Raw genomic sequence first — 19,104 nt, forward strand, 5'->3', positions numbered from 1 at the left:
TAATCAGTTAGGAATTTCTTTGGATGCAATTTTATAATCTGATCTGAAACTCCATCTATAAAAAAAATTATGTCTTTAGAAATGTATCTTCTTGAAATAAAAATATGTATTATTAAAGTAAATTAAATTTTTATAATCATCTGTGATCTAATTAAAATTGATCTATTATAAATTAAATTTATGTAAGTCAGTACTTATTTTAAAATTTTCAATTAATTTAACCGTCTTAAAATTTTCAATAAAATAAAATTAACTAACTTGTTGACATAAAAAAGACATTATGTACTTTATTTGTCTGAAAATTTTGTTCCTTTAGCTGAGTTTAGCCATGCATATTTTTTTTTCACAAACTATTTTCAATTTTCAATAAATTATTATTAATAATATAATTTGAGTATAATTTTTATAAACAAAATAAATATATGTAGAAAATATATGTTAATATATATGGAGTACCAGTAATATAAAAAAAAGTAATACACTGGTATCGGTAATATTGACAATAAAATAAGAATACTGGCATTATCACTTTTAACAATACAAAAGCAATATAATGTGGCATTATTAAAATGTGTTGTATTGTTAGAAATGATGATCACTGTACATTTTTGATTAGTGATTGACCTCTCGATTCCGACATTTATAAGAAAAACTATTTTAAAAGATATCCAAGAAAATTTGATTTATATATATATATATATATATATATGTATATATATTCGCGAATTATAATATATTCACAAAATGTTATAAAATTTTAGTTCAAATTCTGTATATATTTTCAATTCCAACCCTCGTCCTCGATTCCTTTGATGTTACGATTGTACCCCTAATTCACATCCGGATACATTCAGAAGTTCCCCTTCGGCGTTCTTTAACCAGATTATAAAACCACGATACAATATATCCCTGATGAGTTGTCTTTCCTTGTCTCTTACACGTTGAGTTTCTCTCTGAGCAAACGTCGAACGAATCGAAGCGAGTTATTTTTGCTGGCCTTCTTTCGAAAGCTCGGCAACACGGACGACGGCGGGGACAACGATGACGACGACGACGACGACAAGCGTACTCGCGCGTAGACGTCGCCGCTGATGACAGGCCGAAGGTAATAATTATTACAGTGCGCGAATCGCAATTACAGAGCAGACGCCGGTTGGCGAGTACGAGGAGTCGTCGCACCGTTCGCTGCGAAACGCCGATGCATCTGACACATGCAACCAGCATGCAGTACCTTACATACATACGAAGAAGAAAAGTGCCGACGTGCCATTTTGTTCTTCAGCTCGAGCAATCGGTTGAAAACTTGGATTGAAAATTTACAACGTATTTCTCGATAAAAAGCGCGCGTTATGTAACACAATACAGATGAATGGATTTTACAGAGCGATTCAATGATGCCAATCATCAATCGCTCTGTAATCCATATTATTCGGAATTTTACGAAACCGTTATTTCCGTTATTTTTTAATCGTTTCCATTATTTACACGTACGCGTAAGAAAATATATTCTATGTATTTACATATCTAACGAAATTGAAAAAAGTTATATCTTTGTGCTAATAATTATACATCAAGATTCCTTTTCGGATAATCATTAATAGATAGATATCTTTGTTGCCTTAGTATGTCGATGTTATTTTATCAAACGCGAGATTGCGATACTATTATGTTTCGAATCGACGTGCTCACACGTTGGGTGTATCGTATCAAAAACTCAAATCAACAATTGACGCATAAATGTATTGTAAACATATACATATAACAATACAAATGTACATCAATATTTACAATGCGCGAGCCAGCCAATTTATCACAACTTTATAATGAGCGCCGGTGAGATGTTGTGCCCTGATAACGACAGCTGCGCGTCTACTTTATTGCATCATAATTAGGGTAGAACTCGTCGAGCATAAAATTCCGACCACTTGATCGCGACGCTGATACCGCAGTCTAATTTCTTGCTCTCTTTCTTCCTATGTTTCTACACTGCATTTTCGCGACACAATTATTCTTGTAAAGACGAAAAATATCTCATTTAGACTAGAGAGAGTGTTTTATGATGATAATAATAATTTTTCCGCTTTTACCAACAAATATTAATTGTAATGCAGAAAATGCAAAGATAACATTCGTTTCCTTCGTTCTACTGTGAGCACATTTTAAATGCAAAATATTTCAAATAATCATTTAAACAATCTATAGGTGTTTTTTTGTACATACATATAAGGAAAATACTAATTCAACATTTTTTTTTAAATATTTAAAATTTTTTAAAAATATTATTTGATATTTTTTACAAAGACAATAAATATAAATACATTTCAAATATTTATTTAAAATAATTATTGAAACTGTTAATTAAGATGTGAAAAATTTATATCTGAGACAATATTTAAAGTTTTTTAATATCCATATTGATCACAAATATGTATATTTGAATTATTTGTATATTTCTAGTGTTATTTATAAAAATTGAAGAAAATAATATTTATATATATATTTTACTGTCGATAACATAAGAGAAGTCCATGCGGTAAAAAAAGTAATTCAATTCATTATTCGAAATTGTAAGAAATGTATATTTAAAATATTTCTTTTAATTTGTAAAATTAGCTGAATATTTCAAATAAGATGCTAGTAACATACAGCAGAATATTAATAATCTATCAACAGAAAGAGCTTAAATAAAATACTACTTTGCTTATACTACTTTCCCTTCGTCATCTTATTCAATCGTGCTATCATGTTTTTCCTTTTACAATTGTGAATACATTTTCATCATCCGTAATTAAACGGTTAGGCGATTCTTACAGTTGTATTGTCATTCTGAGAAGAAGATTGCGTTACGTTGCATCTTAAAGTTCGATATATGTATTTCCATCGCGAATGACACGAATGAATCGAGGATTCAGCGTAGCATCCGACGTCGCGGGATCCCGCTGAGAGTACTTCCTAATCTGATGTCGAGCGTGTAAGCGCGACGCAAGTTCCAGCAGACACGCCCGCTAATTGTATGAATTATGTATGTGATATTCGAGAGACTCTTGCGCCAACACGCGCATCCCGAGAGAGCCGGGATCGACATGGCGCGTTGCTGTCGATGCCTGCTTTTTCTCCGTATAACGATCGTCGCAGGCGTCCCGAGACGATATAAGTCGCGCGCGTGGACCGTTCTCGATAGGGATGGATCCGGCAAAAAAAAAAAAAAAAAAAAAAAAAAGGGCAAAACGAACCGACGAGGGTACGACGATGTTCGACGTGCCCGCGTTTTACGAGCCCGCGCTTCCGCCGGACGTCCCGGCGTTATTGAGATTAACAGGCGGCCGTTGCGACCCGGGATGGGACACTTCGATGGGATCGCATTCGAGGAAGTCGGCGGTCCGTCACCCGTGTAGGAAACCCGTTGTGCAAAAAGAGGGAAACGCAGGAGAAAACTCTTGTTGAAAATACATGTATATGTATGTACGACTGGCTTTTACGGGAGTGATGTAGCGTATACATCGCGATAAACCGGCGCTGTGAATAATCGACATCGAGAATAATCGATATTACACATCCCTTTTTTCCGCTCGGATGGTTACAAGAATTCTGTACATATACCTCTCTCATACATACGCTGTTATTACTTCTACATTATTAGCAGTCGATGATTGATATAACTTTCATTTTAAATCTTACCGTACTAGACAAGCTATAAGATCGCCCATCGAGTTTGATCGAGACAGCAGGTGTAGCGTGATCCTGGATCACGTTACATGCTTAGCAGACAATTCGCTGCGATTATCGAGATGACAAATAAAGGATCTTGCGAGGGCGCGCGATAATTCATCGGCGATCGATCGCACACGTGGTAAAAAGGATAGTAAAGAAAAGGCCATGTATAACGAGCGTGATTACCGACTCCGTCGAGGTTCATCGAGCATTATCGTTTTCCTGTTGTCGTGGGACGAGGAGAACCGACGATATACTCATTCGTCGATTGTGATTGAAATGGGATTGACTTTTACGATAGTCGCGGATGGATCGCCTGCGGTTAGCAATCATCGACAGGTAGCCGTTTCGCGGAAAACGGCGTGAAATATGTGCGCCGCGCGTGTGTCATCCGCGTACGCGTTACGTAATCATCAAACACGCGAGCGAGGAAAGACTCACGAAGATTCCGTTTACGTAAACAACCACGCAGATAGATATATAATGTCGAAAAATTTGAAAAGCAACGAGAATAAAATTGCGAAACGAAATTGTTTTTATATTTTATTTATTTAAAGATAAGCAGGCCATTTTTTACATAAACAAAAATAAAATTAAAGTTAGCATAGAAATATAAATCGCGTAAAACAGAAATAAAAGCAAAATTAAATTAGAATAATATTTTATAATTATTTTTTCTACGTGACGTTAATACCGATCTTAAAAAGAAATATTGTCCTTTAAATTAACTAAAGAATCACGAAAATATTAATGAAAATGATTTCGTATACATTTCGAAAAACGAGCAACGACTTCTTTGCGTTTACGACGTTTGTCCACATTCACACGCAACTCCGAGATTTCCTTTTCCACATGTAACTCGGCAATTACTGCGCGAGCTCGCGCGCGCTACGACATAATGACGAGCTTCGTCCGGACACCCGCTATTGGGATGCCAGTAAATACCATAATAATACGACTAATGGTGCGTTATGAATTACAAGCCGGATAATGAATAAAGTGTACGTGCGCACGCGTTCCGCTTTTGTCTTCTTCCGGCGCGACGGCGCTCGGTATGGGCTACTTCTTTTTTCTTACGAGTCACACGGTTCACCTGTTACCGTTTTAAATTTAAAACGTAATGCGGAAAGATACCTCGGGCTAAGAGAGAAAAAGAAACGCAAAAGGAAAAAAAAAAAGAAAGTTTCGAAGAAGCGAGAGAAGAGGCGAATAACACGCGAGAAAAGTTTCATCGAATCGTTATCGAGGCTCGCGAGAGCCATTCCGGGTTAGCCGCACGTTTACTGGTCGGAGGATGGATAATCGCGCGCAATTTCTTGCCTCTTTGCTTTGGAGCGGTTTCACACCTTCGTCGTCCCCTTTCTTACCCCCATCGTCCGAGACTGTCGCCCCCCCCCCTTTCTCCCCCCTCACGCCTGTCCCGCGTCCGCCGGCCGCAAACCTCATCGAGCCGCGGCTGCGAGGTAAAAGGTTAACTTGATAACCACGCGGTAACCGCGGCCTAACCGCTGGCCAGCGGGGCCCTTCGGGAGGAGAACGCGCGTTCCCTGGCGTACCCCGGCGTGGAATCCCGTGTGTTGTACGCGATCCGGCCGCAACGCGCGCCAACACGTACCGCCAACTACCGTAAGAACCCCCTCGTATAAGTCGCCGTTTCGTTCTCTCCTTACGCTACTTAGATGCCGTGATTGCGGTCGAGCACACGCCCCCGCACACCCCTCTTCGCGAGAACGTCCCCGCAAATTTGTAGGTAATTCCGGGTGTCACGCTCGCGCGTTCGATCTGATAATGTATCGACGTTTACGCGTCCGGCTGCGAAACTGTAAACTGTTGCGTAACTAATCGAGCTGCAAGGTACATAGGATAAACTAGGGTATGATGGCCATACGGAAAAGATGGCTATAGACTGTCATTTTTTCAATAATCGCTACATAGTGCGCTTTTTTAGTCATTATCAAAGATAATCGATATTTACAGTAGTTTATGTGTATTGTCCGAAATAACGATATTGTGAATCTTATATCATATTTTTACTTTTGACTATCTGCAAAGTTTTTTATTTGTCCACTACAAACTGTTATAACGTCCAATAAATTACAGTTAAGCTATCGTAATCGACGTTAGACATATTATAAAGATATATAAATTGTTATATGACCTATAATTTTTATTTTCGTTTTTACTATTTTTTTATAAATATTATGGCCATCTTTCCATCACTGGTCATCTTTTCCTTAAAAGTTGGGTAAGATGACCAATGCTTATGTTGTATTATTTTGATAATATCAAATTTTTATTAAATGTTTTCCTTTTAATTTCGATAATATTACGTAATTTAAGCTTCAGTGAAGATAATATGTCCAACAGTATTAAAAAATAACAAAAATAAAAGTATGTTTTTTGCATTTTAAAAAACTATGGCCATCTTACCCGAGTTTACCCTACATATATCGATTACCGATGACGTCACGACTGTCTTCGATGTCACAATTTTGATACTTTTGCGAAATTTGACATTCCCTCTTAAGTTTTGAATTTTCATTTCGCAGGATGAAAAACGTAAAGGACCAAAATAATTTCCATCTTTGAATACAAAAATTTTTTTAAATAAAGAAAAATTGTTGTGCAAAGACATTGAAAAACTTCTGGTGATACAGAGACGACAATTCATTCGTGAAAAACACTACGACCGTTATGCGGTGTCGAGACACGGGCAGCTTTTTTTCGCATCTCTCTGCAAGTTTCTTCCTATCGCGGTCGTTCTCCGCCGCAAGAACGATTGTACGTGGGTACGCGCGCACGCGGTAATCAATTAATTCACCGCACTGCAGTACGCGAACATCCCCCGCCTCTTCACCCTCGTCCTCCTTCGATCTTATCCTCCTCGTTCTCCTCATCGTTCGCGACGATCCGAGTTTACCTCGTGGGCGTATTCTCTTTCTCTCTCTCTCTCTCTCTCTCTCTCTCTCTCTCTCTCTCTCTCTCTCTCTCTCTCTCTCTCTCTCTCTCTCTCTCTCTCTCTCTCTCTCTCTCTTTCCCTCTCTCTCTCTCTTATACGCGTGTACGAGAATATTAGTTGAGATTGAGTCCAGAGAAGCGAGTCTCGCGTGGAGATCCATTAGCTTTTATATGCGCATAGAGTATCCGGCTACATACGCAGATGCCACGACGAGATAAGAGCGGCATATTTTATTTTGTCTCTCTTTCTCTCTATCTCTTTCTCCGTCTTTCGATCAAGGCGACGTTGCGATAATTAGAAAATTAAATTGTCCGCTGGTACTGAGAGAACTTGCACGCACGATCGACATCTCTCTTACTCCAAGTGGTTCTTTGTATCCATTCAGCTCTCCGACACGTTTTCTTACGTTCCGTGAAAAATAATTACTATGGTAAGAGCGTAAGTCTTTATGGTAACGCGATCGATACGAAATCAACTACTCTTTACAACATACGATGTTAATCTTTCTGCTCTTTCAAGTCGCCGAGAGAGAGAGTGTGTATGTATTGTTCGAGTTTAAAGATATTCATAAACATTGCTTCATTTGCCCGAGTTACAAATTTTCTCTCTCTCTCTCTCTCTCTCTCTCTCTCTCTTTCATCAAGAAAAATGAAGGAAAACATCGGTGACTAATATCCGGAATAGATCGGATCTCTTTCTCTTGTTCATGCATATTTCTCTCTCAATTTTTCTCCCTCTTTTCTCGGACCTGCTCGAAGGTATGCACTCCAACGACGAGAGAGAAGGATCGTGTAGGCGCGCAACAAACGCAACGAGTTCTCGCACAAAGCAGCGACGATATCTTAGCCGGTCCACAGATAGGCTCTTTAGATAACCCGAGGGCTGGTGGGTGGCTGATTTAATGCCAACGCGGCCGAGGGGACGACGGGAGGGGGTGAGAGGGCAGGCTACGGCGGCGCGGCGGAGGGTTAGCCGGGGGTGGCTCTGATATTTTAATACGACGGGAAAGAGAAAAAAAGAAAGAAAAAGAGAGAGAGAGAGAGAGAGAAAGAGAGAGCGTGATGCTCGGTCATCCATCTAGAGGTGCTCTCAAGAGGTGCGTGCGCATACGCGATTTTGCATACGCGGATATCGCGATGCACGCGTGCAGTAGTATTACTTTACTCGTGTCGGGCGAGCCGGAAGACGAGCGGGAAAGCAGCACTGTCGTTCTGTAACAGGAAGGAAGACTGTTTGTTACCATTATCTTCCCTTCTGCCGTCGCCGCGCCCTCCGCACCCCTCGACAGAAAGTACATCGGCGATGGTGAACATTTTGTGCGGCCGACACGAACAGGAAAGCGTCGAGATTTAACACGTGATCTTTACAGCGTGACGGAAAATGAGATACATTACATGTAATATTTTCTTAAAACTGTGACGTTGCAGAATTAATTGAAACGCCAATTTTTCTTCAGCTTGATTACTTTGTCAATAAAAATTCTAAATTTATGCCATTGCTATAAGCGAAACATTATATATGCAATTCATATAACTATAAAATAACTTTTTTCTTATATATATCGTGCAAAACACCTTTAATTATGCAAATAATTTTATAATATAAATCCGTATACCAGTGATTACTGTATAATCGACACGTAATTGCACGTAATGTCTGCGGATAATAAAATATATTATTATCCTATCGCTCTCAAATGGAAACTGTTTATTGTAAGTCACATAAGTAGAGAAATTTATAAAAAAGTTAATCACGCATAACTATCTTTCGGGATACGCCAACTCACGTATCTGCTCTCTCTCTCTCTCTCGTGAATGATATAATACAATTTTTCTCTCGAACCCATGATAAGATCATCAAAACTCGTTCCGATTAAAAGTATGTCGCTCGACGTGACGGCGCAGGCAAGATAATTAATTTCGCGATAGGCAATTCGCACACTTGGCGCGGCTGTTGTATTACATGTTGATTCTTGTGATATAAGATTTCTTAATATCGAGATAATTTTAAAAATCTCTCTATATAAATTGATTGTGTTGAATATCTTTCCATTTGTCGCACACATGTTTTTTAATTGCACGTAACATACATACAATTTAAATATCTCTTCATCTTTATACGATACGATTCAACGATTGATATGATTATTAACTTGTGCATTTTTCTGAAACTGTGTCAATACTGATATGGCAAACGCGCGTTGTCTGCCTTATAATTCGAGCGAATTACGAGAGGCGCCAAAACGACAGTCGAGCTTTTAGGTACCGAGGGCAGCCTCGCTGTTTCCTTCCACCCGATTAGGTTCCCACATGCTAGGAAACCACCCCCGCGACACGCACACCAAGGATCTCGAAGGGCCTCCCCCTCACACGTAGTACGTACGGTTACGTACGTATGTGTGCGCCTCGCTTGGCATAAGCAACGTTTCGACGTTGTTTTTTGTGTCTGGCGGGCCCTTCGCTGGCCCGGGCCCGGGCACCGCCACGATTTAGTGGCCCTAATTGCAGGGTACAGCTATTTAATTACCGGTTTCGTGGGCCTCGGCCGCGGCTCGGGCCCCTTGCACGCCCGGGCCAAAATGCGAGTACATAACATTCGTACGGCCGGGCCGGAACACGTAGATACCGGCGAGTCCGGCCGCAAAGTCCACCCACAAAGCAACGAGACGGTTCGTTCGCGACGCGAGGATTTGCCGATAGGCGCCTCGCCCGTGCCCTCGCCCTCGCCCTCGCCCTCGCCCTCGCCCTCGCCCTCGCCGCTCGCGGGCCCGGTTCGCTCAATTTTGATCGCCACCGAGATTTCGATTCGAGATATCGAGACATCTCGTGTGCGTATATGCCTTGCCGCACCGCGTCTGGCCATCGATTTTGAACCCCCGACCTCAAACGTTTTGCAACTAGCTTGACGCGATCGGGGTTTAATTCGTTCAGTCCTGGAGCAAAATAATTACGGACCAATGATAACATCGATTTCATTGTGCCGGTTGTATCAAATGAACAGTTATTAGTTTCGAATGGCAATGTTTTCGTCGGAGTCAGCTGTTCGCTCACAATTCACAGCTGCGTTATTATTACGTTGCTGCTAATTTAAAATAAAAAAAAAAAAAAAAATATTGTTATATTGCTTTTCGCATTTTGACGACAACGTAAATCTCTTGGTAAAAACAAAGATACCTACGTTCGACGACCTATCGGGCGAGGTGGAGATCATAAATCCCTGCCGATGAAACGAATCGAGGAAACGGCACTCGATTCCATCCGCCGCGCGGAATCTTTTAATCGTCGCTAATAACAGGGTGCGCCGTTTCTGGTAAGAAACGCGATGCGCCGCGCGCAGGCTATCAAGTGATTGATAAGTCCATAAAGTATCCTACGCTCCCTCTCGTAATCCCCTTTTGGCCCGATGGTGGTGATGGTGGTGCTGTCGATCAACGCCGGAGTTGGTGGCGGTCGAGACGCGGTTATTTTGCGAATACGTCGTCCTCCCGGTGTGCGTGTCCGGTGTTTTTTGGCCGCGGGTGACGCGGTGACGAGATGATGACCCACCCGAAGTCGGAATCATCATGATTACCCCGCTCGCGTAACTCGTAATGCGGGCCGAAACCATCCGAGCAACTGCCACCGTTGCGCCCTCAGCAGTACCCTCTTATTCTTCTTTCTTCCCCCTTTTTCCCCTTTCCCCTGCTGCCACAGATCGACCTTATGCCGACGCTACCGACGTTCACGCAGATTTCTATTATTAGGCCGACAGGAACTAACTAACCATTTCCAGTTTTCATTCTGATTCACCTAAGTGCCGACTTGAAGAGCCAACTTGAAGAGCCGATTAAGAGGAGGCGCGTAAAGAGATGCGCACGGACGTCTCATGACGTTTCTCATTGTTAAGGAGCTTCTGTACGTTTCGGGATATAAAAAAAATAAAAGTATACGTACACTATGGATATTTAAACTACCAAGCAAAAAAGCGAATCGCGAGCACAATCGTTTTCATCATCCAGAGGCGCCAGTATCGAACAGGGATGTGTCTGCGGCGTGATCCGCTCGAACCCTTTCGTCTCGTCGTTTCTGCGAAATGTCTTGCGAGCGAACGCGCGAGTCGATTAGTCGGTACAGCGACGAGAGAAAGAACTCTTCCCGCCCTTGGGAATACGCGCGAGAGAGTTTTAATTGTAGACCATGGTCCACGGATACAGGGAGGAAAGGGGGGAGGCTATTATTCTTTCTCTCGTCGGTATAACGCCACGCGCGATCCGTTCTTCTCTCCTAAGACATGGAGAACAAGGACGAAAGAAAAAGAAAAGGAGAGAGAGAGAGAGAGAGAGAGAGAGAGAGAGAGAGAGAGAGAGAGAGAGAGAGAGAGAGAGAGAGAGGGAGAGAGACGTAATAACAGACCGTCGGGCCCGTCTCCGTTCGAGAAGAAACGGCCATTCGTTCTTTTCGTTTGTCTGTCCGTCCATCCGTCTGGCAGTTTCATATCCAGGAGAACTCGAGTCTTGGCCGACATAATTTTTCATCGTTCATCCCCTTGCACACCGCATCTCGCGTCGATCTTCCCTTTTCCCTTCCCCTCCATCCGGTTCCTTTACAACGTCGCTCGCTTTTCTTCGCTTGTTTTATCCGTAGTCTACTTTCGGCATCGTTTATCATCCCTTAACGCGATCGACATTTATTCTCGTTTCGGGAAAGCTCGTTGGCGCCACCTGGCCCCGTGCCACGTGCATATCGATCAACCCTAACACACTTTCCACCTTCTTTCCTGTCCGAGATCCAACTGTCGGTCGATTTTAGACGCGGTACGACGAAAAAAATATTTATTCCCTACTTTTCTCTCTCGATTCGGGAATTATTAATTACATAATTTAATAAAAAAGAAATCTAACAAGAAGACTGTCTTGCGTGTATTATTTGATGCATATAATGACAAAACGATTGGAAAATATATTACAATTTTGAGAAAACAGACAGATTAAATTATTTATAAAAGAGAATTATTTTAATTAATGTATAGTTACGATGAGTTATGAGTGATGCGCTAAAAAATGTATTTTATTCAAAATTAAGCATATGTTATTAGAACTTTGAATTCTTAAAAAGAGTTTTAATATAAAAATTAAGGATATTAAGATATTTGCGATAAATTTTGAATCTCTTACATCGCAGGAAAATTAGAATTTTTAATTTGTTTTGATAAAAACAGAACCGTAATGATTTTCATTGGCTTAATTTACAATTTTCCCATAGACCTAATATATAATTACAAAAATTTTATTAATCAAGAAATAATTATCTCTTATGGAAAAAAGTTAATTTTCGATTAATCATATTATTTCTCATAATTTATTATGTCATGTACTTTTCGTGTTATCGCGATCGAATATCATACGAAATAAAAAAATATTAAATGTACAGAGCTGTCTTTTTGGGAAAAATTGATGGAACACGCATACGAGAGGGTGAAAGAGGAATACGCGATTGTCGGCGGCGCACTCTTGATGGTGCACCCTCGACATTGCCGAAATAATCCTTTGGATCCTTTTTCTAGCGATTCAATAGAGATCACACGCGGTTCCCACTGTATCAAATTACAAACACCAGAGACAGACGGAAAAAGAATGAAATACCTTGAGTATTATACGTACTGAAGGAGGGATCCATTGAAGCGACGATCATGGTTGCTCCTTCCGAGGGGTTTCACTCTCGTCAATTCTCTCGCAATCGCTTCACTCGGACGTTTTTTTCCTACTGTAACATGATGATAAATGTCATCTATTAAGTCGTTATTACATGTGTATATGAATGAGAATAATTTACAAAGTTTATTGAGACACATGATAGAACTATAACCATTTCCAAGATCGAAAAAAATCACATATAACAATGCACAGCTAGTTTAGCAAATAATTACTCTATTGTATGTACACATATATACAAATCCGAATAATTTTCTCACAATTTTTTATTAATTGATAATGTCCGACAAATAATATATATTTACTATGAAAACGTAACATTTGATTTTACGGCATAGTTAAATTACTCGCATGAAACATTTTATAACATACTATTATATTAATGCATTTAATAGAAATTCCGCGGAGCTTTATAAAATTTATTCAGAGAATACATGCAATGGTGAACGATTTACCTTACTCACTATATTATCGTACATATAGTGTATAATTTTATTAAAATATTTATTTTTTAGATGTATAGTGAATCGAATATGTCAGAAACTTATTTATATCTTTCCGTAAAAATTTTCAAAGAGCACATTAGTATTTTTAATGATAAACGTCATAAATGATTTCAATTTATCTCGGGTAACAAAGTTAGCAGAGATAAGAAATAACTGCGCCTTGCGCGAACGTAAATGTACGTTTACATGAGCGACCGGTCAATCGTTATTATTAGCTCTGTGCAATAATGCATCGGGCAACCGTGCGCGACTGTAATTTCATATTAACGATAATTATATCGTTCAAATTTATGTCCCGATGATACACTATCCTGTTATTTATGATATCAATTTAACGCCTGAAGATCCGCGTACAGCACCACTGTGTGTGTAAATGTCTTAAGTTATTACACCAATGATATTTTATAGCCGATCTCTTTCTTGCGTCAGCATTTTTACACTACATTTATTTACGTATCTATTACTAGATTATCTCAACAAACATTATTGTAGACACTTTTATATTAGACCGAAGGATTTACCTTGTTTATAGTAACGTTGTCTATAATAACTATTCTGTACTCATTGTATCATTATCATAAATGATGTAATATATCATTCTCACGATTCTAGTTATAAATCTAATATAAACGGCCTTATATTGTTACAATTATTGCAATAATAAATCAAAATTGAATAGAAACTCAACAAGTACAATCATGAAATTAATATAAAAATTAATAAAAAACTAATATCAAATATTGTTAATATTATTATTAAATTATTATTAAATTAATAAAAAACAAGTGAAATATAATAAGATGAAAAGAACTAGAAGAGGAAACTGTCGATATATTGGTTTTATTAGGATATATTAATTAACATTCAACTGAGCGTAACATCAATAAACACCTGTAAAATAAATTTCATTGACGTGTCGAAGACTGCCCTGCACACGGTATTATTTTCCATAGCAAAGGATTGCTATTAACTAATGTAAAATCGAGAAACCTGTTCTTCAGCGTAACGACATCCTAATATCTCGAACCTAGTCATTGTAATTCTCCTATCCTCTCTCTTTCTCTCCACCGTCCAGGCACGAGGTCCGGAGAGTCTTTTGCGTGATGCCGTACGTGAGTCTCTCAACCAAGCGGAGGAGAGAAAGAGAATAAAGAAGAAGAGAAACAGAGAGGAAACGACGGACAATGAGATCGTACGAAGGGGAAGGAGATGCAAGTAGGAGAAGAACAACGAAGAGAGGGAGTAAGAAGAAAAGGACAAGAAAGGAGGACGCGGAGGAACGAGAAGAAGCCCAAGAGGAAGACGTAGCGGCGGACGCTGCGCTGAACCACGTGATCGTAGAGCGTTTTAATTGGTCGAAAGCGCGATCCGTGCTGCGATGGAGGGAGGACGAGATAACCGGGCGGAAGGGAAAGGGGGATGAGAGTGGGCCGAGGGGGATAACCGACGGGATGAGGGAAGGGCGAGCGGCATTCGTTAGGGTTGCAATGTGGATTAGACGATCGCGAGGTCGTACCGTGGAGGATCGTTGCGAGGGCGGGCGCTGTTTCTGCCCCACCAGCAACACCTTTCAGGATGGAAACGTACTCGCGGGGTTCTCTCTCCTTAGGAACGACCACTCGACGCACTCTCCTTGAGGCACGCGCACGTACGCACGGCCCACGCATACAGGCGCGTACACATTGCGTCGCGGACGTCGGGACAGAGAGGGAGGCGGCGGAAGGAGAAAGAGAACAAGAGAACCAAAGGAAGAAGAGAGAAAGGGAACGCGTTGATCCGGCTCGGCCTCCACGGCCGGGCCGCTCCTCTCCTACGTGTGGGGGACGAAAAAGCTCAGTTATAATTGTTGCACGCCGCGAGGTGCATCTCGGTTGCCTCCGATAATTGTTACCTCCTTCCGCGTGGCTGGCGGAATTGGCAAATGCGAGCGACAACCGGACGAGCGAGAAATCCGCGTTGATCGCGTCCTCGACCGACCTCGTTATCGACTGACCTCCTCCGCCTCGTTCGCGGTCGAGACTGTCGAGAACGGCAGCCACAGAAATTACCGTGATTACCGGGATATACGGGAGGACTCTAAAGGAATACGCCGAGCAAATTCAACGGTGTCGCGGTCGATGCACTTTCGAACGTGTCATCACGTAAGTCTGGACAGGATAACCTGACCGGCGTCAGTGATCGTCGATTATCGATCGTTGAGGGAGCGGACCGAATCTCGTCCGCTATCACGCAAAACAAAATTGAGGATAATTCTTTGGGATTTCCGTGAATTTTCAAGAAGCACGTGTTACTTTGAGCAAATTATCGGAGATGAATTGCGCGTATCAGTACTCGCATAACGGTCATCCGCAGAACGTGATGACAATCACGTCGACGGCACCGCAACAGGGTCTACATCCCGTACAGGAAACGGAATATCTCGAGGTAAGATGTCGAGATATATTTCAAAGAACGTACATATTTTTAAGGAGACACTAAATTAGCTATAATTTAAGCGAAAAGAAAATGTAAGAGTAATTTTGGCGACTTGACATTTTCTGCGAATTTCTAAACGGATGCTTCAAACTCCGTGACACCCTTCGCAGTTTTCTTCCGCGATGATGCTGGGCGGTCCCGAAACGTCCCTTCGTTAATTGTTCATCTCCCGATGTCTAGCGCGGAAGGAGGACAGAGGGGAAACTAACGCAAGATCACCAGCGTCACAACCAGCCATTTTCGATCAATTTGTTTAGGGTTCGTGTAAAATTCAATTCGCTCGATTGCCAATCGGATCGCTCGATTAAATTTGTTGCAGATGAAAGTATGGATACCAATACCTCTGTGAGAAATGTCAACGTTACGTCAAAATATTACCGCCCCTCAATAACTTGTTTAAAATCCCGAGTTGTAACGCCAATCGGGAAATTTTCCAAAAATTGACGAATAAATATGAATTACAAGTCGATCCGTGTAAAACGATGAAATTTAGTTTACTTAAGCCGCTCGTTAGCAAGGAAACGCGCAGCGTGCCAATAATAAATCGCGGTCGATCGACTCGCGCGAAAAAAAGTTCCGCTTTCGCGCTGCAAAGGCGACGAACGAGGAATCGAGGAGGAAGATCAAAGAAGATGGAAAGAGAGACGTAGCTGGGGGATATTAATATAAGGGCTCGATACGTAATTATAGTGATTACCGTATTGCCGGGGGGCGGACGAGGGCGTCCCTCAGTTTGCACGTCATTTCGCGATCTCAACTTCCAGCCGAACATGCGCGCGAATTTGTTGGCACAGGTCCTTGGCCAGGTTAATTGTTTCCCCCTTTCGCACACCAAACTTTCGCGCACCGCCACCTCTCTCCCTTTTAGGAATACTTTCTTCATGTATTCCCGACACGTGCGCTTTGAGGCAAGAGGATATTGGACGTCCCGTATGACGCGCATTAAACCGCGACATTTCGCTCGCGGCGATCATCCTGATCGTTTTCTGGCACAGTATCCGACGAAACGCGTGCCGATCGTTGCAAATCGGAACAAGCAGAACGTTACATATGTATATTAAAAGCGAATATTTAATCAATCTATCGATTATATGCTAAATTAAATCCAAACATTTTTTTTTCTATTATCGATCGATCGCTATTTATACAATAATTTGTTAAATCTGTAATATATTATTTTCACATCAATCAACGAAGTTTTTTAAACATCGCATTGGCGACGATACGCTTCGCGAGATAGTTAATCATCATTATCGAATCTCTTTCCATATAGCCGATTATTATCACTATTATCATTAATTATAGCGCATGATCAACCTCTTGCCGTCGGCTGCCGTTCAAACGCTGTACGTCTATATTATATTGTGTATAACGCAGAAATTCTTTTATGGAACCCTCCTTGCCGATAACTCATCTATATTACTTCTTCCCTGTCTACGAGCTATTAAAGAATCATGGTTTCCTTCGCGCTACATTCTCTTATGAATTATTCGTACTTAAATGTCACACCTAATTTGCTTCAATTATGCAGGTAAGAATGCTTATCTGCTATTTATGCAAAGAATAAAAAGTCTGGGATATTATATATACGTTCTCATAAAATTGAGAATTATTTTAATTAATAATAATTATATAATTTATATTATATTATAGTAATATTGTTAATAATAATATTATAATCATATAAAGTGTGTGTTCTACATATTTTCTCATACATACATACCTATACACGTTATGGCCGTTATTATAAAAAAGAAAACTACTAATTAATTCATTAAAAATTATTTACGCGGATTAGATAAATACAAGCTTCAAGTCTTATATTAATCATGTCGAGTGTGTAGCAGTTAAATTTACACATATCAATATAAGCCACAGCATCCAGTAACTTGTTCAACACTATTATCTCTCCCCACTTCTCTTATCTACATCTAATGTACTCAGAATACGTTAGGAATAGAAGGCAATAGCATCGAGGGCAGCGGGATAAATCGAGGGAAGATATTTATTTCGATCGGTTCTCCCTTCCGAAAGGGTGCGCCTTATTTGCGTCGCTCCATCGAGATCGCGGTCGGCGGAAAAGAGCGACGCGTGAATTACGAAGAAAGCGCGAGGAGAAGAAAGGGAATCGTCGTCTTCCTCTCTCCTTCCCGTGAAACACCCTATAAATCTGACCGGGCTGACTGGCGGTCGGGCGTCTCTCTATCCCGAAGCACGATGTAGACAGAATCTCGACTTACGCCCCGGCATCGACCGCGGCAACGAGTCCGTAAATCAGTCCGTGGACGAGTTTCTCCCTTGTTGTTTCGCGGCGAAACATGCTACGCCTTAAAAGCCTCTCTAGCATCTTCTACGCGATCTCGCGAAACTGTATTGCGAATTGCAACGGCTTAAAGTTCCAGCCGAGATCATTTTCCAAAGAAACGAGACTGATTTTCGCAGCATTTGTTTTCTGTACACATCGCAAGGAAGAATTTGAAATTTCTAAACGATAAACAAAACGTTGTAAAAATATTCTCTAATTTTCCAAGTATTTTTTGTTTAAAATTTCAGGTAAAGATAATATTTTAAAGGTTTTTTAATGCAACTTATAAAATAAGTTTATGCATTGTCTGATATTTGTCATTCATATAAAGAAAAAATACAGAGCTATGAAAGTTTCAAGTGCAAGATTTGTAAATGTACTCAAAAATTAAATAGTTTTCGATAAACATTTTCTACTTGTATAACATTTTCATTTTTATCATTAAAAATTGTAGTAAAGAATATGTACTGTATATTTAAGATTTTGTTGATGAACATTGAATGTAAACAGAGATATTATATTTATTATTATCGTGGACTGATATATATAATTTTCGATTAATGCCTTACTTCTTGTGTAAAAGATAAAATTCTTAAATTTTATAACTTTTTATCAATGATTTCATAAAGGAAATATTGTTCGGTACTTGTACTAGGTTAAACACTATAATTCATAACTTGGTTTATAATCGACGAAAGAATCGTCGATTATTTATACAATATATAGGTATGTAAAAGCAAAATTATCAAAGAGAAAATTTCCGAAATTCCAATAAACTTGCATGGGAATTTCCTAATTTTTTCAGATATAAAAGAAATCTTGGAGAATTTCCATGTTTTCCAGAGAGTAGACACCTTGTCATTTTACACAAGTGTCAACAAAATACCGATACCGTCGGCACATCAATGAACGATCGTCTCGCGTCTTCGGTCTGGTTTCGGCAAAGGCTTAACACGCCGTTAGCAGATAGTAGACAAGATCTGGGTTCAAGTTGGTAAGGTGAATCTTCATTTTCGACGCTGCCAGCCGCCACGCACGACGGAGCTGGTTTCTTGGTAATTATTAGTCCATCAGCATCTCCCGATGGCCACATGGCCGTGTGAGAGAGAGCCGAAGAGCCAAGAGCGCTGGTCCCAGCGCGGACCATCTTCGCTACGCGAGGCCGCCCTGTCATTATCCGCCCCCGTGAGGCCCCTAGGCCCCATTTCCCTTTCAACCCCATGGCCCGTCTCTGCCAATCAACGATCCATCATCGAAAGATCCCGCGCCGTATATGCCGCATACGCGTCGATCCATCGCGCCGAACATCGAAGACACGTCACGATCGGTAGTCGATCGACGCTAATCAATTTTTCGACAACGTGGAATATCCATACATTAGTGTCGGATTAAGCCGAGATTCTGTCCGCCGTTAATATCCGGGACGAACGATTCATCTTTCGGGAACGTGCTACGTGCT

The 19,104-nt window shown here is 40.6% G+C and overlaps 2 protein-coding genes across 4 annotated transcripts in view; one reads left to right on the forward strand and one right to left on the reverse strand.

Moving 5' to 3' along the window:
* Positions 1–19,104, forward strand: part of Sp1 (transcription factor Sp8) — a 93,440-nt gene that overhangs the window by 37,995 nt on the left and 36,341 nt on the right. The window contains exon 1 of one of the 3 annotated variants that reach the window (XM_072910895.1): positions 14,766–15,289. The exons of the other annotated variants lie outside the window; for them this stretch is intronic. Coding sequence (XP_072766996.1) covers positions 15,176–15,289 — 114 coding nt within the window. The 5' untranslated portion in view covers positions 14,766–15,175. Of the gene's footprint in view, positions 1–14,765; positions 15,290–19,104 lie in introns of those variants that run through there. 3 annotated transcript variants of the gene reach the window in all.
* The window catches only part of LOC140676151 (uncharacterized), a 107,461-nt gene that overhangs the window by 19,970 nt on the left and 68,387 nt on the right, over positions 1–19,104 (reverse strand). Inside the window, exon 2 of the mRNA XM_072910908.1 lies at positions 12,309–12,411. Within this exon, the coding sequence (XP_072767009.1) occupies positions 12,309–12,411 (103 nt within the window). The remainder of the gene's footprint in view (positions 1–12,308; positions 12,412–19,104) is intronic.

Source organism: Anoplolepis gracilipes, chromosome 2, assembly GCF_047496725.1.
Source record: "Anoplolepis gracilipes chromosome 2, ASM4749672v1, whole genome shotgun sequence".
In the NCBI taxonomy this organism is placed as follows: domain Eukaryota; kingdom Metazoa; phylum Arthropoda; class Insecta; order Hymenoptera; family Formicidae; genus Anoplolepis; species Anoplolepis gracilipes.